Source organism: Pristiophorus japonicus, chromosome 5 (assembly GCF_044704955.1).
Source record: "Pristiophorus japonicus isolate sPriJap1 chromosome 5, sPriJap1.hap1, whole genome shotgun sequence".
NCBI classification, from domain to species: Eukaryota; Metazoa; Chordata; class Chondrichthyes; family Pristiophoridae; genus Pristiophorus; species Pristiophorus japonicus.
In genome coordinates, this window is record NC_091981.1 from 168,181,558 (window position 1) to 168,200,336 (window position 18,779).

Genomic DNA, 18,779 nt, shown 5'->3' on the forward strand with positions numbered 1-18,779 from the left:
CATAATTCATAACTTTGCTACCAGATTAGAAAATTATGCAGTAGGGTTCAAATTACCCTCAACTGAAATAATTATGTTGTTTTCCCAGTCATATTCTCCGAGCTTCTAGATATGTGCATTGAAAATTTGTGACACTTTCCTGAACTCTGGCTGCAAATTACATTAACTTTGGAAGCACAAAATCCTTGCCATACTGTTAATGATAAAAGGCTATTTCACAGCATAGTTATCTGTCAGTTCAATTGAAATCATTTGTCTTAAATGTCAGCTACTAATTAAATCCAGCCCAAAATCCAGCCCAAAGCAGACAAACCCAATGGATCAGATCTGGAACCAAGACAATTTTTTCAGATGATGACATTTCACCAGCTACAAATAGAAATGTTTTTGTTTTTGATTATAAGCTTTTCAACAAAAAATGCATCTTCCTGATATACACTTTAATGAAGCAATAAAATCTCATCTCAGATTTCGAGTATATTTAGGCTTATTGCTTGTAGAATAATAAACGTTGCAAGTGCCTATAAAAGAATAAATAATGTAAAGGAACATTTATTTTAAGAAACTTTTATATTGGTTTTGGAAACCAATGTATTTGATTTACACACGATGAGATTTGCCTGAAATATTTGGTTCAGGGATGCAAACTGACACAAAACTGCCAGAGGCTGCATGGCATATGACTCTCTTCAGATTGGATGTATTCCTCCACCCCAACACACACACAACATACGCAGCACACAACTGGTTTAGATCCAATACACAACTACCATTATAAACATCAGAGAACAAATACATCCCCTTGAAACACATTGGACTGTCAGGATCAAACACAAATCACTCCTGGAATACAAGGGAAAGTTGATGCAAGCCAAGGGAAAGTTGAATTAAATCATTTTGAGAAGAAAGCACAGACTTTTAATCTATTTTAAAAATAATACTCAACAGACTAAAACACAACATTGACTTACTCAACCTTACAGTCTACTGTGAACTAACACAATCAGAAAGTGCTGGAAGTACTCAGCAGCTGGAAAGGAACAAGAGAGATGAATGTTTCAGATGTAGGTTCTTCATTGCAGTTGGACAAATACACAGTCACAAAGAATGGAAAGGGACAACATTGATGATGGATAGGGTGAAAGAGACAAATGAAAATCACAGTGATGAGAAGAACAGAACTTCTTCTGGAAGAGAAGTGGAAGTGAGTCAAACAGTACTAATAAAAAGAAAAAACTGCAAATGCTGGAAATCTGCAATATAAATATAAAATGCTGGAGATTCATCGGTAGGTGTAAAAAGAACAGGTTAATGTATGCCCTTCATCAGAACTGGTCAGAAACTACTACAAATCCACTGAAGAATCAGTTAAACCTACCTAACTATTGTGAAAAATGGGCTCAGAGTGTCAAACCTAATCTGAGACATGTTGGACCTGAAATTACAGTGTTCAGCTTCTGACGGATGCCTCCGACCACAAAAATATTTATGAATGTACCGGTGATCCCGGAGGAACGAAGACTTCTGCTCCGAAGCCTAGCTGTGCAGCCCAGCACAGAGGCCCATGTATTCCAGGAGCGTATGAGCATCCTGGGATCACGAGGGCCTGGACCACCAATCACAATGTAGTATTCTCATTCATAGCAATGGGAACTCTGAGCTCCCACGACTACCAATGAGAATACCCCCATAAATCAAATAAAACACAAACATAAATTTAAAAAAACACAACTTTAAAAAAAATGAATAGAAATTGCATTAAATTAAGGGCCCGAAATTCAGTGGTTACCGCCAGCCAGTAGCACCCCAGAGATGCAGTACTGTGGTGCTAACGGCTTAGCGCCCGTGTTCGGCGATGTCACTGCCTGCTTGAGTTTTTGCAGTAGCGCAAAGAAGTACCGCCTCACCTATTACCGCCAGGGAAATCATGACGTCAGTATACGTGCAACGCCTCGTTAGTGCCTGTGCCACGAACTTCAGGATTTGCACTTCACTTACCAGCTGGCGGGAAACATGCCACACAAAGCTGGCGTTCAAAACTCAAGGTTGCAACGCTGGAGTGGTATATAAAGGGAGTAGCAACCAGGGCACAGAGGTCGCAGTGAGTGCTACGTTTTCTCCTAGCAGAGTGCTTGATGGTGGCGTGCTCCGGCTGCTGAGTAGTTAACTTGACGATGGACATTTTGGCTCCATTGATGAGTACCATCTCGCTCTTACCTTCAACAACTTGATGGGGGCAGTGCTAGCACACCACATTGTGCTGCGGCGACTACTTCAAAGGCGTCGGCTACACAGACAGGATATAGCCAAGGAGAGGCCGCAGACATCTGGCCAGGAGGCCTTACCCACCCTCCCCACCGCCCCCAGAGTTTACCGTGCGCATTCTTCGTATCTTGATATATCTGAGGAGCAGTGCATAAGAAGGCTGCGGTTCCGCAAGGAGGTGGTTATCGAGCTCTGCCAGTTCCTGCTACCGGGTCCTTCCAGGTTCCTGTAGGTGATATATGCATCATTTCGCAGTTTGCAGTACATTGCTGCATTCGCCAGGTGATTGACGTTCTCTACAACCGACAAATGGACGACATATTGTTATGTATAAAAGAACTCTATGAGGCTGAGTACTGTGAACTTAGTCTTCTTTATTACAATTCCAGAGTGCCTAAACAACATGGCAGCCAACCTTTTATATTGGCGCTGCACGTGTGTGCAGGTGACCATTAGGACTCCAACAGTCACACTCTCTGGTGGCAAGTATTACATAGTTCCGTACATAACATCACTCCCCCCCAAAAGTCTTTGGTACAAGTTATTTACAAGTTGAGGTGATCTGGAACCCTTCGCTCCCTGGTTGATCGTCTAAGTTCAAACCCTGGCGTGTGTGAGTTGATCGGACCATTGCTGCACTTCACCGCGGCTGGTCCAACCAGACTGTTAGGAATGGTGGGTTCATCCTCATGATTGACAGCGAGGTCAATTGCTGGTTGGGTGTGTGTTGGTGGATCATCGATGGTGATGTCCTCTTCAAATCATTCCTGGTTGTCAGTAAATCACAATTTGGTCTGATCTAAATGCTTTCTGCACGTTTGGCCATTTAACAGTTTGATTATAAACACCCTATTCCCTTCCTTGGCCAAAACAGTGCCAGCAACCCACTTAGAACCATGACCGTAATTCAGGACAAACACAGGGTCGTTAGCATCAATGTCATGTGAAACAGCCGCGCAATCGTGGTACATGTTCTGCCGGTGTCGCTGGGTTTCCACGTGATCATTAAGATCCGGGTGGACTAGGGAGAGCCTGGTTTTGAGGGCTCTCTTCATTAACAATTCTGCCGGGGGAACCCCGGTTGAACGAGTGGGGTCGTGTCCGGTAACTGAATAGAATGCGAGACAAGCGGGTCTGCAGGGAGCCGTCCGTCACGCATTTCATGCTCTGCTTGATTTTTTGGACTGCCCACTCCGCTTGACCGTTAGACACGGGCTTAAATGGAGCAGACCTGACATGCTTGATGCCAGTGTGGATCATAAACTCGTTAAATTCCGAGCTGGTGAAACACTGTCCATTGTCGCTGATAAGGACATCAGGCAAGCCATGGATGGCAATCATGGCCCAGAGGCTTTCAATGGTGGCTGTGGACATGCTGGATGACATAATTACGAAATCAATCCATTTGGAGTAAGCGTTCACTACTACTAAAAATATCTTTCCTAGAAAGGGGCCGGCAAAATCTACGTGGATCCTCGACCACGGTTTGGAAGGCCATGACCACAGACTCAGTGCAGCCTCCCTTGGTGCATTGCTCAGTTGCAAGGAAGTGTTGCACTGATGCACGCATGACTCCAAGTCCGAGTCAATGCCGGGCCACCAAACATGCGACCTGGCAATTGCCTTCATCATGACAATGACTGTGTAGGTCGCGTATAAATGTTTCCCTGCCTTTTTTTGGCAAAACCACGCGATTACCCCATAAGAGACAATCCGACTGGATGGACATTTCATCATTGCGTCGGTGAAACAGCTTAATTTCATCTTGCATTTCCCTGGGAACGGCCGACCAGTTCCCATTTAGGGCGCAACTCTTTACTAATGATAGCACAGGATCCTAGCTAGTCCAGGTCCTGATCTGGCGAGCCGTGACAGGTAACACCTCGCTCTCAAAAGCATCCATGGCCAGTAGCAAGTCTACTTGCTCCATTTCAACCCCAGTGGTAGGTAATGGTAGCCAGCTGAGAGCATCGACACAGTTTTCAGTGCCTGGTCTGTGGTGGATAACATAGTCATAAACGGATAATGTTAGTGCCCATCTTTGGATGCGGGACGAAGCATTGGTGTTAATACCTTTGCTGTCTGAAAACAGCGAAATGAAAGGCTTGTGGTCAGTTTCAAGCTCAAACCGAAGTCCAAATAGGTATTGGTGCATTTTCTTAACCCCATATACACATGCTAACGCCTCTTTCTCGACCATACTATCGGCTCTCTCAGCCTTAGGCAGACTTCTAGACGCGTATGCAACGGTTGGAGGTTGCCCGATACATTGGCTTGCTGTAACACACAGCTGACCTCATACATTGAGGCATCACAAGCTAGCATTAAATGTTTACATGGGTCATAATGTGCAAGTAACTTATTTGAACAAAGGCTGTGTCTTGAGATTTGCCCAAACCTAGTCTTCACCCTTACGTACCAACATGTGAAAAGGCTCGAACAATGTGCTCAACCCGGGTAGAAAGTTACCAAAATAGTTGAGGAGTCCCAGGAACGAACACAGCTCCATCACATTCTGTAGTCTGGGTGCATTCTTGATGGCTTCTGTCTTTGAGTCCGTGGGCCTGATGCCGTCTGCTGCAATCTTTCTCCCCAAAAATTCGACTTCTGGCGCCAGGAAATCTTGGAGCGTTTCAGCCTGAGTCCCACTCTGTCTAGGCAACTTAGAACCTTTTCCAGGTTGTACAGGTGTTCGATGGTGTCACGACCGGTGATCAGGATGTCGTCTTGAAACACAACAGTGCGCGGAACAGATGTCAGCAAACTCTCCATGTTTCTCTGGAAAATGGCAGCAGCCGAGCGAATCCCGAAAGGATAAACAGTCCTTTGTGTGTGTTGATGCACGTCAGATTTTTCGAAGATCCAGTCAGCTCCTGTGTCATGTAGGCGGAGGTTAGGTCCAACTTGGTGAATGACTTCCCCCCCCCTCCCGCTAACGTTGCGAACAGGTCAACCACCATGGACAGCGGGTACTGGTCCTGTAGTGAGACTCGGTTGATCGTTACCTTGTAGTCTCTGCAGATTCTGACCATGCCATCGCTTTTCAACACCAGAACAATTGGACTGGCCCACTAGTTGAACTCGACTGACGATATGGTTCCTACATGTTGGAGTCTGTTCAGTTCAATCTCGACTTTCTCCCTCACCATGTATGGAACCGCCCGAGTCTTGTGATGGACGGGCCGTGCATCGGGGCCAAGATGGATCTATACTTTGGTGCTGTGAAGTTGCCGATGCCTGGTTCGAATAGCGACAGAAACTTGCTCAGCACTTGAGCACATGAGGCATCATCCACTGAAGATAGTGCTTTGATGTCGTTCCAATTCCATCTAATCTTCTCTAGCCAGCTTCTGTCGAACAATGTTGGGCCATTGCCTGGAACAATCCACAATGATAGGTCATGCACAGCTCCATCATACGATACCTTCACTGCCGCATTTCCAATGACTGGTATGAGCTCTTTGGTGTAGGTATGCAGCTTTGCATTAATTGGGCTCAGTTTGGGTCTTTGTGCCTTATTGCCCACAGTTTCTCGAAAGCCTTCTGGCTCATTATTGACTGACTCGCACCCGTGTCCAACTCCATGGATACTGGAATTCCATTTAATTTGACTTTCAGCATTATAGGAGGGCACTCGATGGTGAAGGTATGCGTCATGTATCTCACATTACTGTATATAACTGTATCTTACCATGCTATACATGACTGTAACTGGATATGACCTGTAACAATAAGCATACCTTACCACCAGAGGTGCACTTACAGGAGACACTCCATACCTGTCCCACTGAGGTATATAAAGGGAGGTCTCAGGCAAGTGCAGCACTGGAGAACTGGAATTAAAGGTGCAGGTCCTGAGTGACCTTGACTTCAGCATGTGTCTCATGTAAGTCAGTACATTAGAGTCAGGACTTAACAGTGGCGATGAGTTACGGGATCACAGAATCCACAGAATGGATACCAACAGCTCAGATGAGAAATACAATGCTGGAGACAATTGGGATGACTTTATAGAAAGGCTCCAGCAAAGCTTTGTGACCAAAGACTGGCTGGGCGACGATAAGGCAGACAAGAGAAGAGCCCATCTCTTGACCAGCTGTGGTTCGAAAACATACGCTTTAATGAAAGACCTGTTGGCACCCGAGAAACCAGCAAGCAAGTCATTTGAGGAGTTGAGCACACTGGTGAGAGACCACCTGAAGCCAGCGAGCAGCCTACACATGGCCAGACACCGGTTCTACAACTACAGACGCTGTGTGGGCCAAAGCATACCCGACTTCGTGGCGGAACTTTGGAGGCTGGCTAGTTCATGTGAGTTCCCCGATGAACTAAGGAGAGGAGTACTGAGAGACTTTTTTATTGAAGGATTAGGCCACGCAGGCATATTCTGAAAGCTTATAGAGACTAAGAACTTGACTCGAGAGGCAGCAGCACTGATCGCACAGACGTTCTTGGCAGGTGAAGAAGAAACGAGGCTGATCTATACTTTGGGTACGACAACCAACGAGGCATCGGAACAAGGGGTTCACATTGTGAAACAAACCGCTACCCCCAAACACAGACAAAGGCAGGAGAGCAGGCCTTCAACAGCAGACAGTGGCGCCAGAGGCCATCAAAATCAAGGGCCACATGAACGGCCGATCACACCTCATCAACCCACAATGCGAGCAATCGACAACAGATTGAGAGAAACTCAAGGGAGATCAGCCAGATGCAGCTCATCCTTCGGAAACAATGGAAACGGTCTGTTTTGGAGATGTGGGGGAAGGCACTCAACCAGGGTGTGTCGATTTCAGCATGCCATTTGCAGAAACTGCAACTACACAGGGCATCTGGCTCGCATGTGCAGAAAAACAGCAGCTCGGCTGGTATACGAATCGGAAGGGTCGGAAAGCGAACCAGAAGACGGTTGGAACAGTGCACGGGACGCCGAGGTACAGCGGGTTAACACGATCAATGTCCACTGTTCTTACACCAAGACGCCTCCAATTATGATGAAGGTTCTACTCAACGGGATACCCATCAACATGGAACTAGACACGGGGGCTAGTCAATCCCTCATGAGCGTTCAACAATTTGAACAGCTGTGGCCGCACAAAAGAGACAGACCAAAACTCACAAAGATCGACACCAAACTAAGGACCTATACTAAAGAAATCATCCCAGTCCTTGACAGCGCCATGCTCTCAGTCACACACAAAGGAATGGTGAACCGACTTTCCCTGTGGATTGTCCCCGGGGATCTCCCAGCCCTGTTGGGGAGAAGCTGGCTAGCAGAACTTAATTGGAAATGGGACGATGTTCACGCCATGTCGTCAGAGGAACGGACCTCCTACTCAACAGTTCTAAGCCGTTTTGAACATCTCTTTCAGCCAGGTGTGGGCACCTTCAAAGGGGCTAAAGTTAGAATCTACATCACACAGAATGCCAGACCGGTCCATCACAAGGCTAGAGCTGTGATGAGGGAAAAGATTGAAAACGAACTGGACCGGCTTCTGCGGGAAGGCATAATTTCTCCCGTGGAATTCAGCGACTGGGTAAGCCCCATCGTCCCCGTCATGAAGCCTGATGGATCCGTGCGAATCTGTGGGGATTACAAGTCTACCATAAACAGAGTCTCCCTACAGGACCAATATCCGCTGCCCAGAGCAGAGGACATATTTGCCACGTTGGCTGGAGGAAAACTTTTCTCGAAACTTGACCTCACATCTGCGTATATGATGCAAGAACTGACCGAAGAGTCTAAGCTACTCACCACCATCAACACACATCGAGGTCTTTTTGTATACAATCGATGCCCATTCGGCATCAGGTCGGCAGCTGCCATATTCCAGCGCAACATGGAGAGTCTGCTCAAGTTCATCCCGGGGACGGTTGTGTTTCAAGATGACATACTCATCACGGGCAGGGACACCAACTCTCATCTCCGCAATCTTGAGGAAGAACTAAGTCGATTGGATCGGATAGGCCTAAGAGTTAAGAAATCCAAGTGTCTGTTTCTCATGCCTGAAGTTGAATTTTTGGGCAGAAGGATTGCCACTGATGGAATCCGCCCAACCAAATCCAAAACCGAAGCAATTCACCTGGCACCCAGGCCCCGGAATGTCTCAGAACTGCGCGCCTTTCTCGGGCTACTCAATTACTTTGGGAACTTTATGCAGAACTTGAGCACGCTGCTGGAGCCTCTCCATGTGCTACTCAGAAAGGGGATGCCCAAGAACGCGCCTTCAATAAGGCACTCAACCTTCTATGTTCCAAGAGGGTTTTAGCCTTTTTTGACTCAGGTAAAAAGTTAGTTCTTACGTGTGATGCATCAGCGTACAGGTTCGGGTGCGTTTTACAGCACGTCAATGATGTGGGTAAATTGCAGCCCGTTGCTTATGCCTCCAGGTCATTTTCACGGGCGGAGCGCGGGTACGGTATGGTTGAGAAGGAGGCACTCGCGTGTATGTACGGTGTCAAAAAGATGCACCAATACCTTTTCGGGGCCAAGTTTGTGTTAGAAACTGACCACAAACCCCTCACGTCCCTACTATCCGAGTGAAAGGCAATCAACGCCAACGCCTCGGCACGCATTCAGCGGTGGGCACTCATGCTGGCGGCTTACGACTACACGATAAGGCACAGATCAGGCACAGACAACTGTGCCGACGCGCTTAGCAGGCTACCCCTGGTGACCACAGAAGGGTCTGACAAACAGGACAGTGAGATGGTCATGGCAATCAATGCCTTTCAATCCACAGGTTCGCCCATGACGGCCTGCCAAATCAAAGCCTGGACGACCAGAGACCCCACGTTATCTCCAGTTAAAAGATGCATTTTAATCGGTGACTGGGCAGAGGCTCGCAATGCCTGCCCCGAGGAGGTCAAACCCTTCCATAGGCACATGCATGAACTCTCACTACAGGCAGACTGCCTGATGTGGGGCAGCCGAGTAGTTATGCCCTTACGAGGCAGGGAGGCGTTTGTCCGGGAGCTCCATCGCGAGCACCTGGGGATCATCCTTTTGAAGGCCATAGCCAGATCTCATGTCTGGTGGCCTGGCATTGATGCAGACTTGGAGCTCTGCGTCCGTCGGTGCACCATTTGTGCCCAACTCAGTAATGCTCCCAGGGAGGCCCCCCTAAGCCCCTGGCCCTGGCCCACAAATCCGTGGTCACGGGTGCATGTAGACTCTGCGGGCCCATTCATAGGCAAAATGTTCCTCGTAGTCATTGATGCATTTTCAAAATGGATTGAGTGCACCATTTTAAACTCGAGCACCACCTCCACCACTGTGGAGAGCCTTAGCGCCATGTTTGCAACGCACGGCATTCCTAACATATTGGTCAGTGATAATGGTCCGTGCTTCACCAGCGCAGAATTTCAAGATTTTATAGTTGACCACGGTATAAATCACGTTAAGACAGCACCTTTCAAGCCGGCCTCCAATGGCCAGGCGGAGCGAGCAGTGCAGATCATTAAACAAGGCATGCTCAGAATCCAAGGTCCCACTCTGCAGAGCCGCCTGTCGTGACTGCTGCTGTCATACAGATCTCGTCCGCATTCGTTGACTGGGGTTCCCCCCGCGCAACTATTGATGAAACGAACCTTAAAGACCAGGCTCTCGTTAATCCTCCCAGACATGCATGAAATTGTTGAGGCTAAGCGTCAAAAGCTAACTGAGTACTATGACCAAAATTCAAGGGGGAGGTGGAATGAGATAGGGGACAAAGTGTTTGTGCTAAACTATGGCTGGGGTCCCAAATGGCTTGCAGAGACAGTAACAGACAAAGAGGAAACAGGCTACTGGTTGTACAAATGGACAATGGCCAAACCTGCCAGAGGCATGTAGACCAAGTAAAAAGTAGATTCACTGATAACACTGAAGAACCAGAGGCAGACTACAATGTGGAACTCACACCACACCTGGTGGACAGACAGGTGGAACAACCTGAGGAAAGGGCAGTCTCAACAGACAACCAGGCGAGATACCAGCAATCACACCGAACGAAAGAGACAGCCCAGGCGAGATACCAGCAATCACACCGAACGGAAAACAGGCACCAAGGCAAACAACTGAACCACAACTAAGACGCTCCAAGCGAGAGCGCAGACCACCTGAGAGACTGAATCTCTAAAGGCAATAAGACCTTGGGGGAGGGTGATGTCTTGTATCTCACATTACTGTATATAACTGTATCTTACCATGCTATACATGACTGTAACTAGATATGACCTGTAACAATAAGCATACCTTACTACCAGGGGTGCACTTGCAGGAGACACTCCATACCTGTCCCACTGAGGTATATAAAGGGAGGTCTCAGGCAAGTGCAGCACTGGAGAACTGGAATTAAAGGTGCAGGCCCTGAGTGACCTTGGTTTCAGCATGTGTCTCGTGTAAGTCAGTACATTAGATTCAGGACTTAACAGTATGTACCCCAAACACTTCTTCCTCGGGTTGAATTGCCTGTACTGCGTGATCCGCGCCGGATCAATCATCCTCTGCCACGTGGTGTGTCATAGCACGTTTGCACATTCACTGGAGGTGCCCCATTGTTGCGCAGCCTTTGCACATGTAGTGCTTGAATCGACATTGATGGGCCCGATGATTACCCCCACAGCGCCAACACGGTGCTAATGGATTCACGTTCACCCCCGATGGCGGACTCTGAGTCATTACAGGTCTTGCAGCCGCAGACGTATGGGCCCTGCCATATGCAGTTCGGCCTGCTAGTAACGTTTATGCACAGTACTTGCCGTTGAGGAGACATCTGTTTGGTGTTATCATCAATGGCCATGAATGCCTGGGCGATTGGGATGGCCTTGCTCAGGTCTAGGATTTCGGCAGCCAGCAGCTTTCGAAGAATGACCTCGTGGCCGATGCCCAGCATGAAAAAGTCCCGCAGCATTTCCCCCAACGCAGCTCCAAATTCGCAAGATCCCGTGAGGCGTCTCAGGTCGGCGACATAATCTGCCACGTCCTGGCCCCCGGAGCGATGATGCGTGTAAAAACGATACCTGGCCATGAGGATACTCTCCTTCAGCTTGAGGTGGTCCTGAACCAGCGTGCACAATTCTGTAAATTCCTTCTCCGTTGGTTTTGTCAGTGCGAGCAGATTCTTGATGAGGACGTATATTTTAGGCCCACAGACGGTGAGGAGAACCGCCCGCGTTAGTGACTCCTTCCAGCTCACTGGCCACGAAGTACTGGTCGATACGCTCGATGAAGGCTTCCCAATCATCACCCTCTATGAATCTCTACAATATTTCAATGGCAGCCATGGTTGCGTGAAGGTTCGTATTCTGTTACTTGTCACCAATTGTTATGTAAAGAAGAACTCCACGAGGCTGAGTACTGTGAGCTAAACTTAGTGTGACCTTAGACTTCTTTTTTACAACTCCAGAGTGTCTAAACAACATGGAAGCCAACCTTTTATACTGGCTCTACACATGTGTGCAGGTGACCATTAGGACTCCAATAGTCGCGCCCTCTGGTGGCAAGTATTATATAGTTATGTACATAACACAGACTGTCCAGCATATCCAGGCAGAGTCAGGTCCTGTGGCTTCGCCAGGATAGCGGGCTTCCCCATTGTTCCGGGGCCATTGATTGTACGCATGTGGCATTGTGGGCCCTGCCTCACAATGGAGAGTTGTTTCGCAATCTCAAGGGCTACCACTCCCTCAACGTCCAGTTGGTGTGCGATGATGGTGCGATGGTGTGTGATGAGGCAGATGAACGTCGCTGTGAATGCCCACTATCCTGGCAGCTGCAACAATGCCTTGATCCTGTGGGAGAGCAGTGTGCCACGACTGTTCCAGCCACCGCATCAAGGGCGCAGCTGGCTGCTCATCGACAAAGGGTATGATCTAGCCACCTGGCTGATGACTCCCCTCCGCAACCCCACTACCCCTGCTGAGCGGCACTACAATACCAGCCATGCCGCAACCAGGACCATAATAGAGCAATCTTTCGGGGTTCAAAAGCAGCGTTTCAACTGTCTTGACCGCTCTGCAGGGACATTCCAGTACACCACTGATAGAGTGTCCTTTTACACCATTTTGTGCTGCATGCTGCACAACCTGGCCATCATGAAGGTCCAGCCATTGCCACCAGGGATGGCAGCTGCATCTCAGGAGGACAAGGACGATGAGGAGGAAGTTGAGGAGCATCAGCCATGGAGGAGGCAGCCTGAGACTGTTGTCACTGCTCATCAGAAACTCATCGTGCAGCGATTCCAGTAAATGAAGCAACACATGCTGAGTGGTCAGTCCATTCACTTGGCAATGTGGCTGCAGGGGAGAGGGCCGGGAATGGAAAAGGCCTTCTGAAATGCCAGTTTCATGGAACGTGGGGAAGGATTGTAGTGTCAGGGCTAAGTGGTCTGATAGAAGATGCAAAGGTCCTCAACATACCGTCACTGTCCCCAGGGGGCTCGGCCTTTCCCGCCACCATCGCACCCACTTGTGCGTCCATGAGGATGATACCTGTTCCTCCACATTGCTAAGGGCCTGGAGGTCAGGGTCCACTCCTCCAGTCTACATTCGCCCACGCCGGTTATGCGCTAGCTTGGCCTGCAAGAAGAAACAGAGCATTTGAGTTAGTGTACTTCTATCCGTCTGTCCGATGTGCCTAGCAAAATAGAAGCTCATGGAATAAAATGGACCATGGCAGCATAGATATAAAATTGGCTAAGTGACAGGAAACAGAGAATAGTGGTGAATGGTTGTTTTTCGGACTGGGGGAAGGTTTAACATAGAAACATAGAAACATAGAAAATAGATGCAGGAGTAGGCCATTCGGCCCTTCTAGCCTGCACCGCCATTCAATGAGTTCATGGCTGAACATGCAACTTCAGTACCCCATTCCTGCTTTCTCGCCATACCCTTGATCCCCCCAGTAGTAAGGACTTCATCTAACTCCTTTTTGAATATATTTAGTGAATTGGCCTCAACTACTTTCTGTGGTAGAGAATTCCACAGGTTCACCACTCTCTGGGTGAAGAAGTTTCTCCTCATCTCTGTCCTAAATGGCTTACCCCTTATCCTTAGACTGTGACCCCTGGTTCTGGACTTCCCCAACATCAGGAACATTCTTCCTGCATTTAACTTGTCCAATCCCGTCAGAATTTTATATGTTTCTATGAGATCCCCTCTCATTCTTCTAAATTCCAGTGACTATAAACCTAGTCGATCCAGTCTTTCTTCATATGTCAGTCCTGCCATCCTAGGAATCAGTCTGGTGAACCTTCGTTGCACTCCCTCAATAGCAAGAATGTCCTTCCTCAGGTTAGGAGACCAAAACTGCACACAATAGTCAAGGTGTGGTCTCAGCAAGGTCCTGTACAACTGTAACAAGACCTCCCTGCTCCTATACTCAAATCCTCTCGCGATGAAGGCCAACAAATGCCATTTGCTTTCTTTACCACCTGCTGTACTTTCAACGACTGATGTACTATGACACCCAGGTTTCGTTGCACCTCCCCTTTTACTCATCTGTCACCATTCAAATAATAATCTGCCTTCCTGTTTTTGCCACCAAAGTGGATAACCTCACACTTATCCACATTATACTGCATCTGCCATGCATTTGCCCACTCACCTAACCTGTCCAAGTCACTGTGCAGCCTCTTAGTATCCTCCTCACAGCTCACACTGCCACCCAGCTTAGTGTCATCTGCAAACTTGGAGATATTACATTCAATTCCTTTGTCTAAATCATTAATATATATTGTAAGTAACTGGGGTCCCAGCACTGAACCTTGCGGTACCCCACTAGTCACTGCCTGCCATTCTGAAAAGGACTCATTTATTCCCACTCTTTGCTTCCTGTCTGTCAACCAGTTCTCTACATCAATACATTACCTCCAATCCCACATGCCTTAATTTTGCACATTAATCTCTTGTGTGGGACCTTGTCAAAAGCCTTCTGAAAGTCCAAATACACCACATGCACTGGTTCTCCCTTATCCACTCTACTAGTTACATCCTCAAAAAATTCTAGAAGATTTGTCAAGCATGATTTCCCTTTCATAAATCCATGCTGACTTGGACCGATCCTGTCACTGCTTTCCAAATGTGCTGCTATTACATCTTTAATAATTGATTCCAGCATTTTCCACACGACCGATGTCAGGCTAACTGGTCTATAATTCCCTGTTTTCTCTCTCCCTCCTTTTTTAAAAAGTGGTGTTACATTAGCTACCCTCCAATCCATAGGAACTGATCCAGAGTCTATAAAATGTTGGAAAATGACCACCAATGCATCTACTATTTCTAGGGCCAGTTCCTTAAGTACTCTGGGATGCAGACCCTGGGGATTTATCGGCCTTCAATCCCATCAATTTTCCTAACACCATTTCCTGACTAATAAGGATTTCCCTCAGTTCCCTCAGTTCCTCCTTCTCGCTAGACCCTTGGTCCCCTAGTATTTTCGGGAGATTGTTTGTGTCTTCCTTAGTGAAGACAGAACTAAAGTATTTAAAAAAATATTTTTTTTTCTCAAACATTTAATTTAATTCAACTCTATTAATTTTAAATAGGTGAGGTTTTTTACTTATGCAAAGTGGTTTCTTTGTTTTGGGGGGTATTCCCATTCATAGTAATGGCAGCTCCATACAACAAGACTGGAGTTTAAAAAAAATCGGGGGCGTGGCTATTCAAATTAGCTTTTTTGACAGGTCTTGTGGGCGATACTATTTTCCAAACTAAGCCACAGGCTTCGCGTGTACAGCGGTCCTGGGCGGCGTAACTTTATGTGCTATCCAGGACTCTGACTTTTCAAAACGGAATTCTCCATGTGCGCAGGGACTACAGGTAGGTACGGATCGTATTCGCTGCTCGGAGGCTTGCGTCCGCAGGAAGCCTCCGACCGCAATATTTGGCCCATGTGAAGGTCTTATCATCCTTAATGAAACAATGGTCTCTTGTGCGATCAAATACTTGTATGAATGAGAACAAACCATATTTTGAATTCATTCTGAATAGAATCCTAAGTGGAGATGGACCCGCAGTCAGAATGCACATCTATGGACAGTTTCCATTTACACCTCAAACTTTGGCTCCTTCTATGTTATATGAGTAATGTTACCACTATCTGTTCCACATTGTTCGAGCTCTGATCTGTTCTGTTTATTTAAGAAAACAGACTATTTTACTGCTGTCTTTAAAAAAAATGATTTGTTCCACCATCAATACCTTTCTCAGGCTGCACTTAAGCTTTTTTTGGTGAGTTCATAATACAAGTTGACAAGCAATAATTCACTTCATTTTTGCAGATGTGAATGTTTTGGTGGACTATTACAACTGTTGTTTGCATACATGCACCAGGCTGGAGGATACATTGATATCAGCTGACTTAACTGTGTCCTGAGTTGGGCCTTTTTACTAATGGTTTCATTATGAAGTGAAGATACATCAACATTTATTCTACATAGACATAATAATTAATAACACTGAAGTCATATTTTGCTTATGGATTTGAAACTTTTTGAACACTTAATTTTCTTTGGAAACATAAAATTATTAGATGGCTATCACATACCTTCCCTTAGAAATATTTTTTAAGCTATTAAAAAAAAGTAATTTTCAATTGTTTTCCAGAGAATTGCTGCAATAAATGGTCCTCAAAGGTTAATTCTTAGACTTACTCTGTGCACTAAATGGAAAATGTCATTGTATTTGAATGGACTGATGTTAAAGACAAGTTTGTGACTGTCTCCCCAGGTAGGATGTAAAGTGCTGCACTTCTTCCTCCAGTACATGCTGGGTTGCAATTACTTTTGGATGCTTTGTGAAGGGATCTACCTGCACACACTCATCGTGGTGGCAGTATTTGCTGAGGAACAACACCTACACTGGTATTATCTTCTGGGCTGGGGTATGTATTACATCAGACAAATAGGAATTTGGACTACTCTTCAAAGAAAAGAGTTCAGGAAACTCCTTTTTCGTATTTTGGAGATCAAAGAAACAGCAGAACCATTGTTTTCATTAAAATGACATGATTAGCAAGTGATGTACGGAAGATTTTGATGAGCCTTATGTCATGTATGTTTGTAAACGTGAAAAGTGTATCTCTTTAAATCACGTACTTTCTATGTGTCTAGGACTCATTGCAAAGTTAATGAGATCTCCCCCAGCTTTTAAGACAAAGAGGTAGAAATTAGTCAGCTCCCATTTTTGAGCTGAGACTCGGTGATGCTCAAGCATCGAGGGTCCAAACAGAGAGGCCCAAGGCCATCCTGAAATTGGGCTTTGGGCCTCATCTACATATTCAGGGTGAGCTGCTGTGCCTGCTGCACCTCCACAGGTAGATCGCCCATTGAGAAACATGAATTCCGGATTTCCGACACCAACCCTCAGTTATGTGCCGGGGAAGGTAGTTGAATCAGACAATGGGGTGGGGCGGGGGGCAATAGCTAGGAGTGTAGGACTTGAGGTGAGCACTCCTACTCCTCCTGGCTCTACAGAAAATTTAATTTTTTTAAAATTCTCCTATTGTTAGCAGCCGCGGAGACCACAGAGGGATCCAGAGCAGGGCAGGTTAGAGTTGTGCCTTTGGAAGAAGTCCTTCAGCTCTGGTAGATTGGGAAACAGTACTCGCCTAGGAAATGATTTAAGAACAGTATTGGCTTGAAAAGTCATGGCAAAATTATGGTTTGACTTTTCGAAACACAAGGCAACATAATGGAGAAATATCGGTGTGTTAGCGATGTACGCCGTTACTAATGCACAAATGGGCCACAGGTTCAAGGGATTAAGTGTTGCAAATCGCCAGAACTTGCTGCTCAATTTATGCGGCTCGACCGGTTGCTTTGCACAAATGACATCTCGCCCTTAGCCTCCAGGTTATTTTTAAGAAATTGCTGGATTTGTACATTCATTGCCAATTAAACGCGCCGCAGAAAATTAGGGCTGGAACTTAACTGTGTATACCCTTTTACCAGTGTGATAATTGTTAATGCAATGTTAATCATCCTCTCTGGCCCAAAAAGGGAACAATTTAATGGAGTGATTATCTGCAAGAACATTTTTGTGTCCTTTTGCGCCTGCACGTGGCAGCCTTGGCCCTTCTTGCGCTTGCGCGCCGGATCCCCTTATGTGCATGTGCGCTGGCATCAAGGTCCAGCTGCGTATGCGCAGTACCCCAAAGTTGCAGCTGCAGTGTGGTGTGGACCACGCTTTCCTCAGCTCTGTGAGAGTCGGCCCCTTAATGGATTTGTGCTGAGAACAGAGGATCGAAAGGGAGATCGGAGAGAGAAAGAGAGAGTGGCGAGTGGGTCGGAGAGAGAGAGGGGAGGGGGTCGGAGAGAGAGAGAGAGGGGTCAGAGAGAGAGGGGGGTCGGAGAGAGGGGGGTCGGAGAGAGGGGAGAGAGAGAGGAGGGGTCGGAGAGAGACAGAGGGGTGGGAAAGAGGGATGAGAGAGGGGAGAGAGAGCGAGAGAGAGAGAGAGAAAGGAAGGTATCAGAGCGAGTGAGAGAGAAAGGAGTCTGAGAGAGAGGGATGGTCGGAGAGAGAGAGAGGGAGGTCAGAGAGAGAGAGAGAGGGGTCTGAGAGAGGGGAGAGAGAGAGAGAGGGGGTGTCGGAGAGAAGGGGTCAGAGAAAGAGAGGGGTTGTCAGAGGGAGAGAGAGGGGGATTCAGAGGGAGGGGGGGAAAGGGAGGAGGTCAGGAACTCGGTGGGCAGGTACAATCTAAAAAGTATGGAGAGCACAGTGGGGATGGCGGAAAAACGTGATCCAGGTCTAAAGGCGGGGGGAGGGGGTTGAGAGCCTGATCCAGTTGGCAAGACTGGATGAAATCCAGAAGTCACGACATTGTCACTATTCACTTCATACCTAATAAACCTGTTAACAATCCATGACCCACACACAATGCCCCTCTATGGTGGCAGGGGTTGGAGGTAGAAGGTCACGAATCCATGGATGAGGAACTTGGGCAGGGGGAGAAGGTCAGGAACTCAGGAAGGGGGAGGGTAGGGAAGAAGGTAAGGAACTTGGGTGGTGGGAGGTGATTAGGTCAAGAATTTGGGCTGGGGGGGTGAAAGATTAGGTCAGGAACCAGGGGTGGTGGGGGTGGGGGATTAGGTCTTGAACGTGGGTGAAGGGTGTGTGGCAGGAACTTTTTGGGGGCTGTGAGAAGGTGTTAGCCTGTTAGAGTGAGCTCTATTCTGTCTGTAGTCGGCAGTCAGAATGGCTCGAATTACACTTTGCAAATCACTGATTATGTAGGCAGGGCGGTTCTAATTACACATTCCAGAGAAACTGCTGGATATATCTTATCCTCCAAGGGGACCAATCAGCAAACAGTCATGTGATCAAGAGGACACAATCAGAGCTTTCGGTGTTACAAATAAGCGCATCCTGTTCAATAACAACTGTTCAATCTCATTCCTGCATGTAGTCAATTGTTGTTAGATATTTTAAAAATGTCAGTTATAAAAAGTTTTCTTACTTTTCTTTTCTGTCTTTTTTTTTCAGTCTCTTAGTCCAATCTTTCTTTCCCACTCCTTATTTTTCTTTCATAAGAA

At 47.0% G+C, this 18,779-nt stretch overlaps 1 protein-coding gene and 1 long non-coding RNA gene across 2 annotated transcripts in view; one reads left to right on the forward strand and one right to left on the reverse strand.

The window, feature by feature from the left end:
• Positions 1 to 18,779, forward strand: part of calcr (calcitonin receptor) — a 180,824-nt gene that overhangs the window by 84,286 nt on the left and 77,759 nt on the right. The window contains exon 6 of the mRNA XM_070880001.1: positions 15,976 to 16,129. Within this exon, the coding sequence (XP_070736102.1) occupies positions 15,976 to 16,129 (154 nt within the window). The remainder of the gene's footprint in view (positions 1 to 15,975; positions 16,130 to 18,779) is intronic.
• LOC139263920 (uncharacterized) overlaps positions 1 to 18,779 on the reverse strand; it is a 99,562-nt gene that overhangs the window by 3,589 nt on the left and 77,194 nt on the right. The window contains exon 2 of the long non-coding RNA XR_011593249.1: positions 12,667 to 12,825. This is a non-coding gene — a long non-coding RNA (uncharacterized lncRNA). The remainder of the gene's footprint in view (positions 1 to 12,666; positions 12,826 to 18,779) is intronic.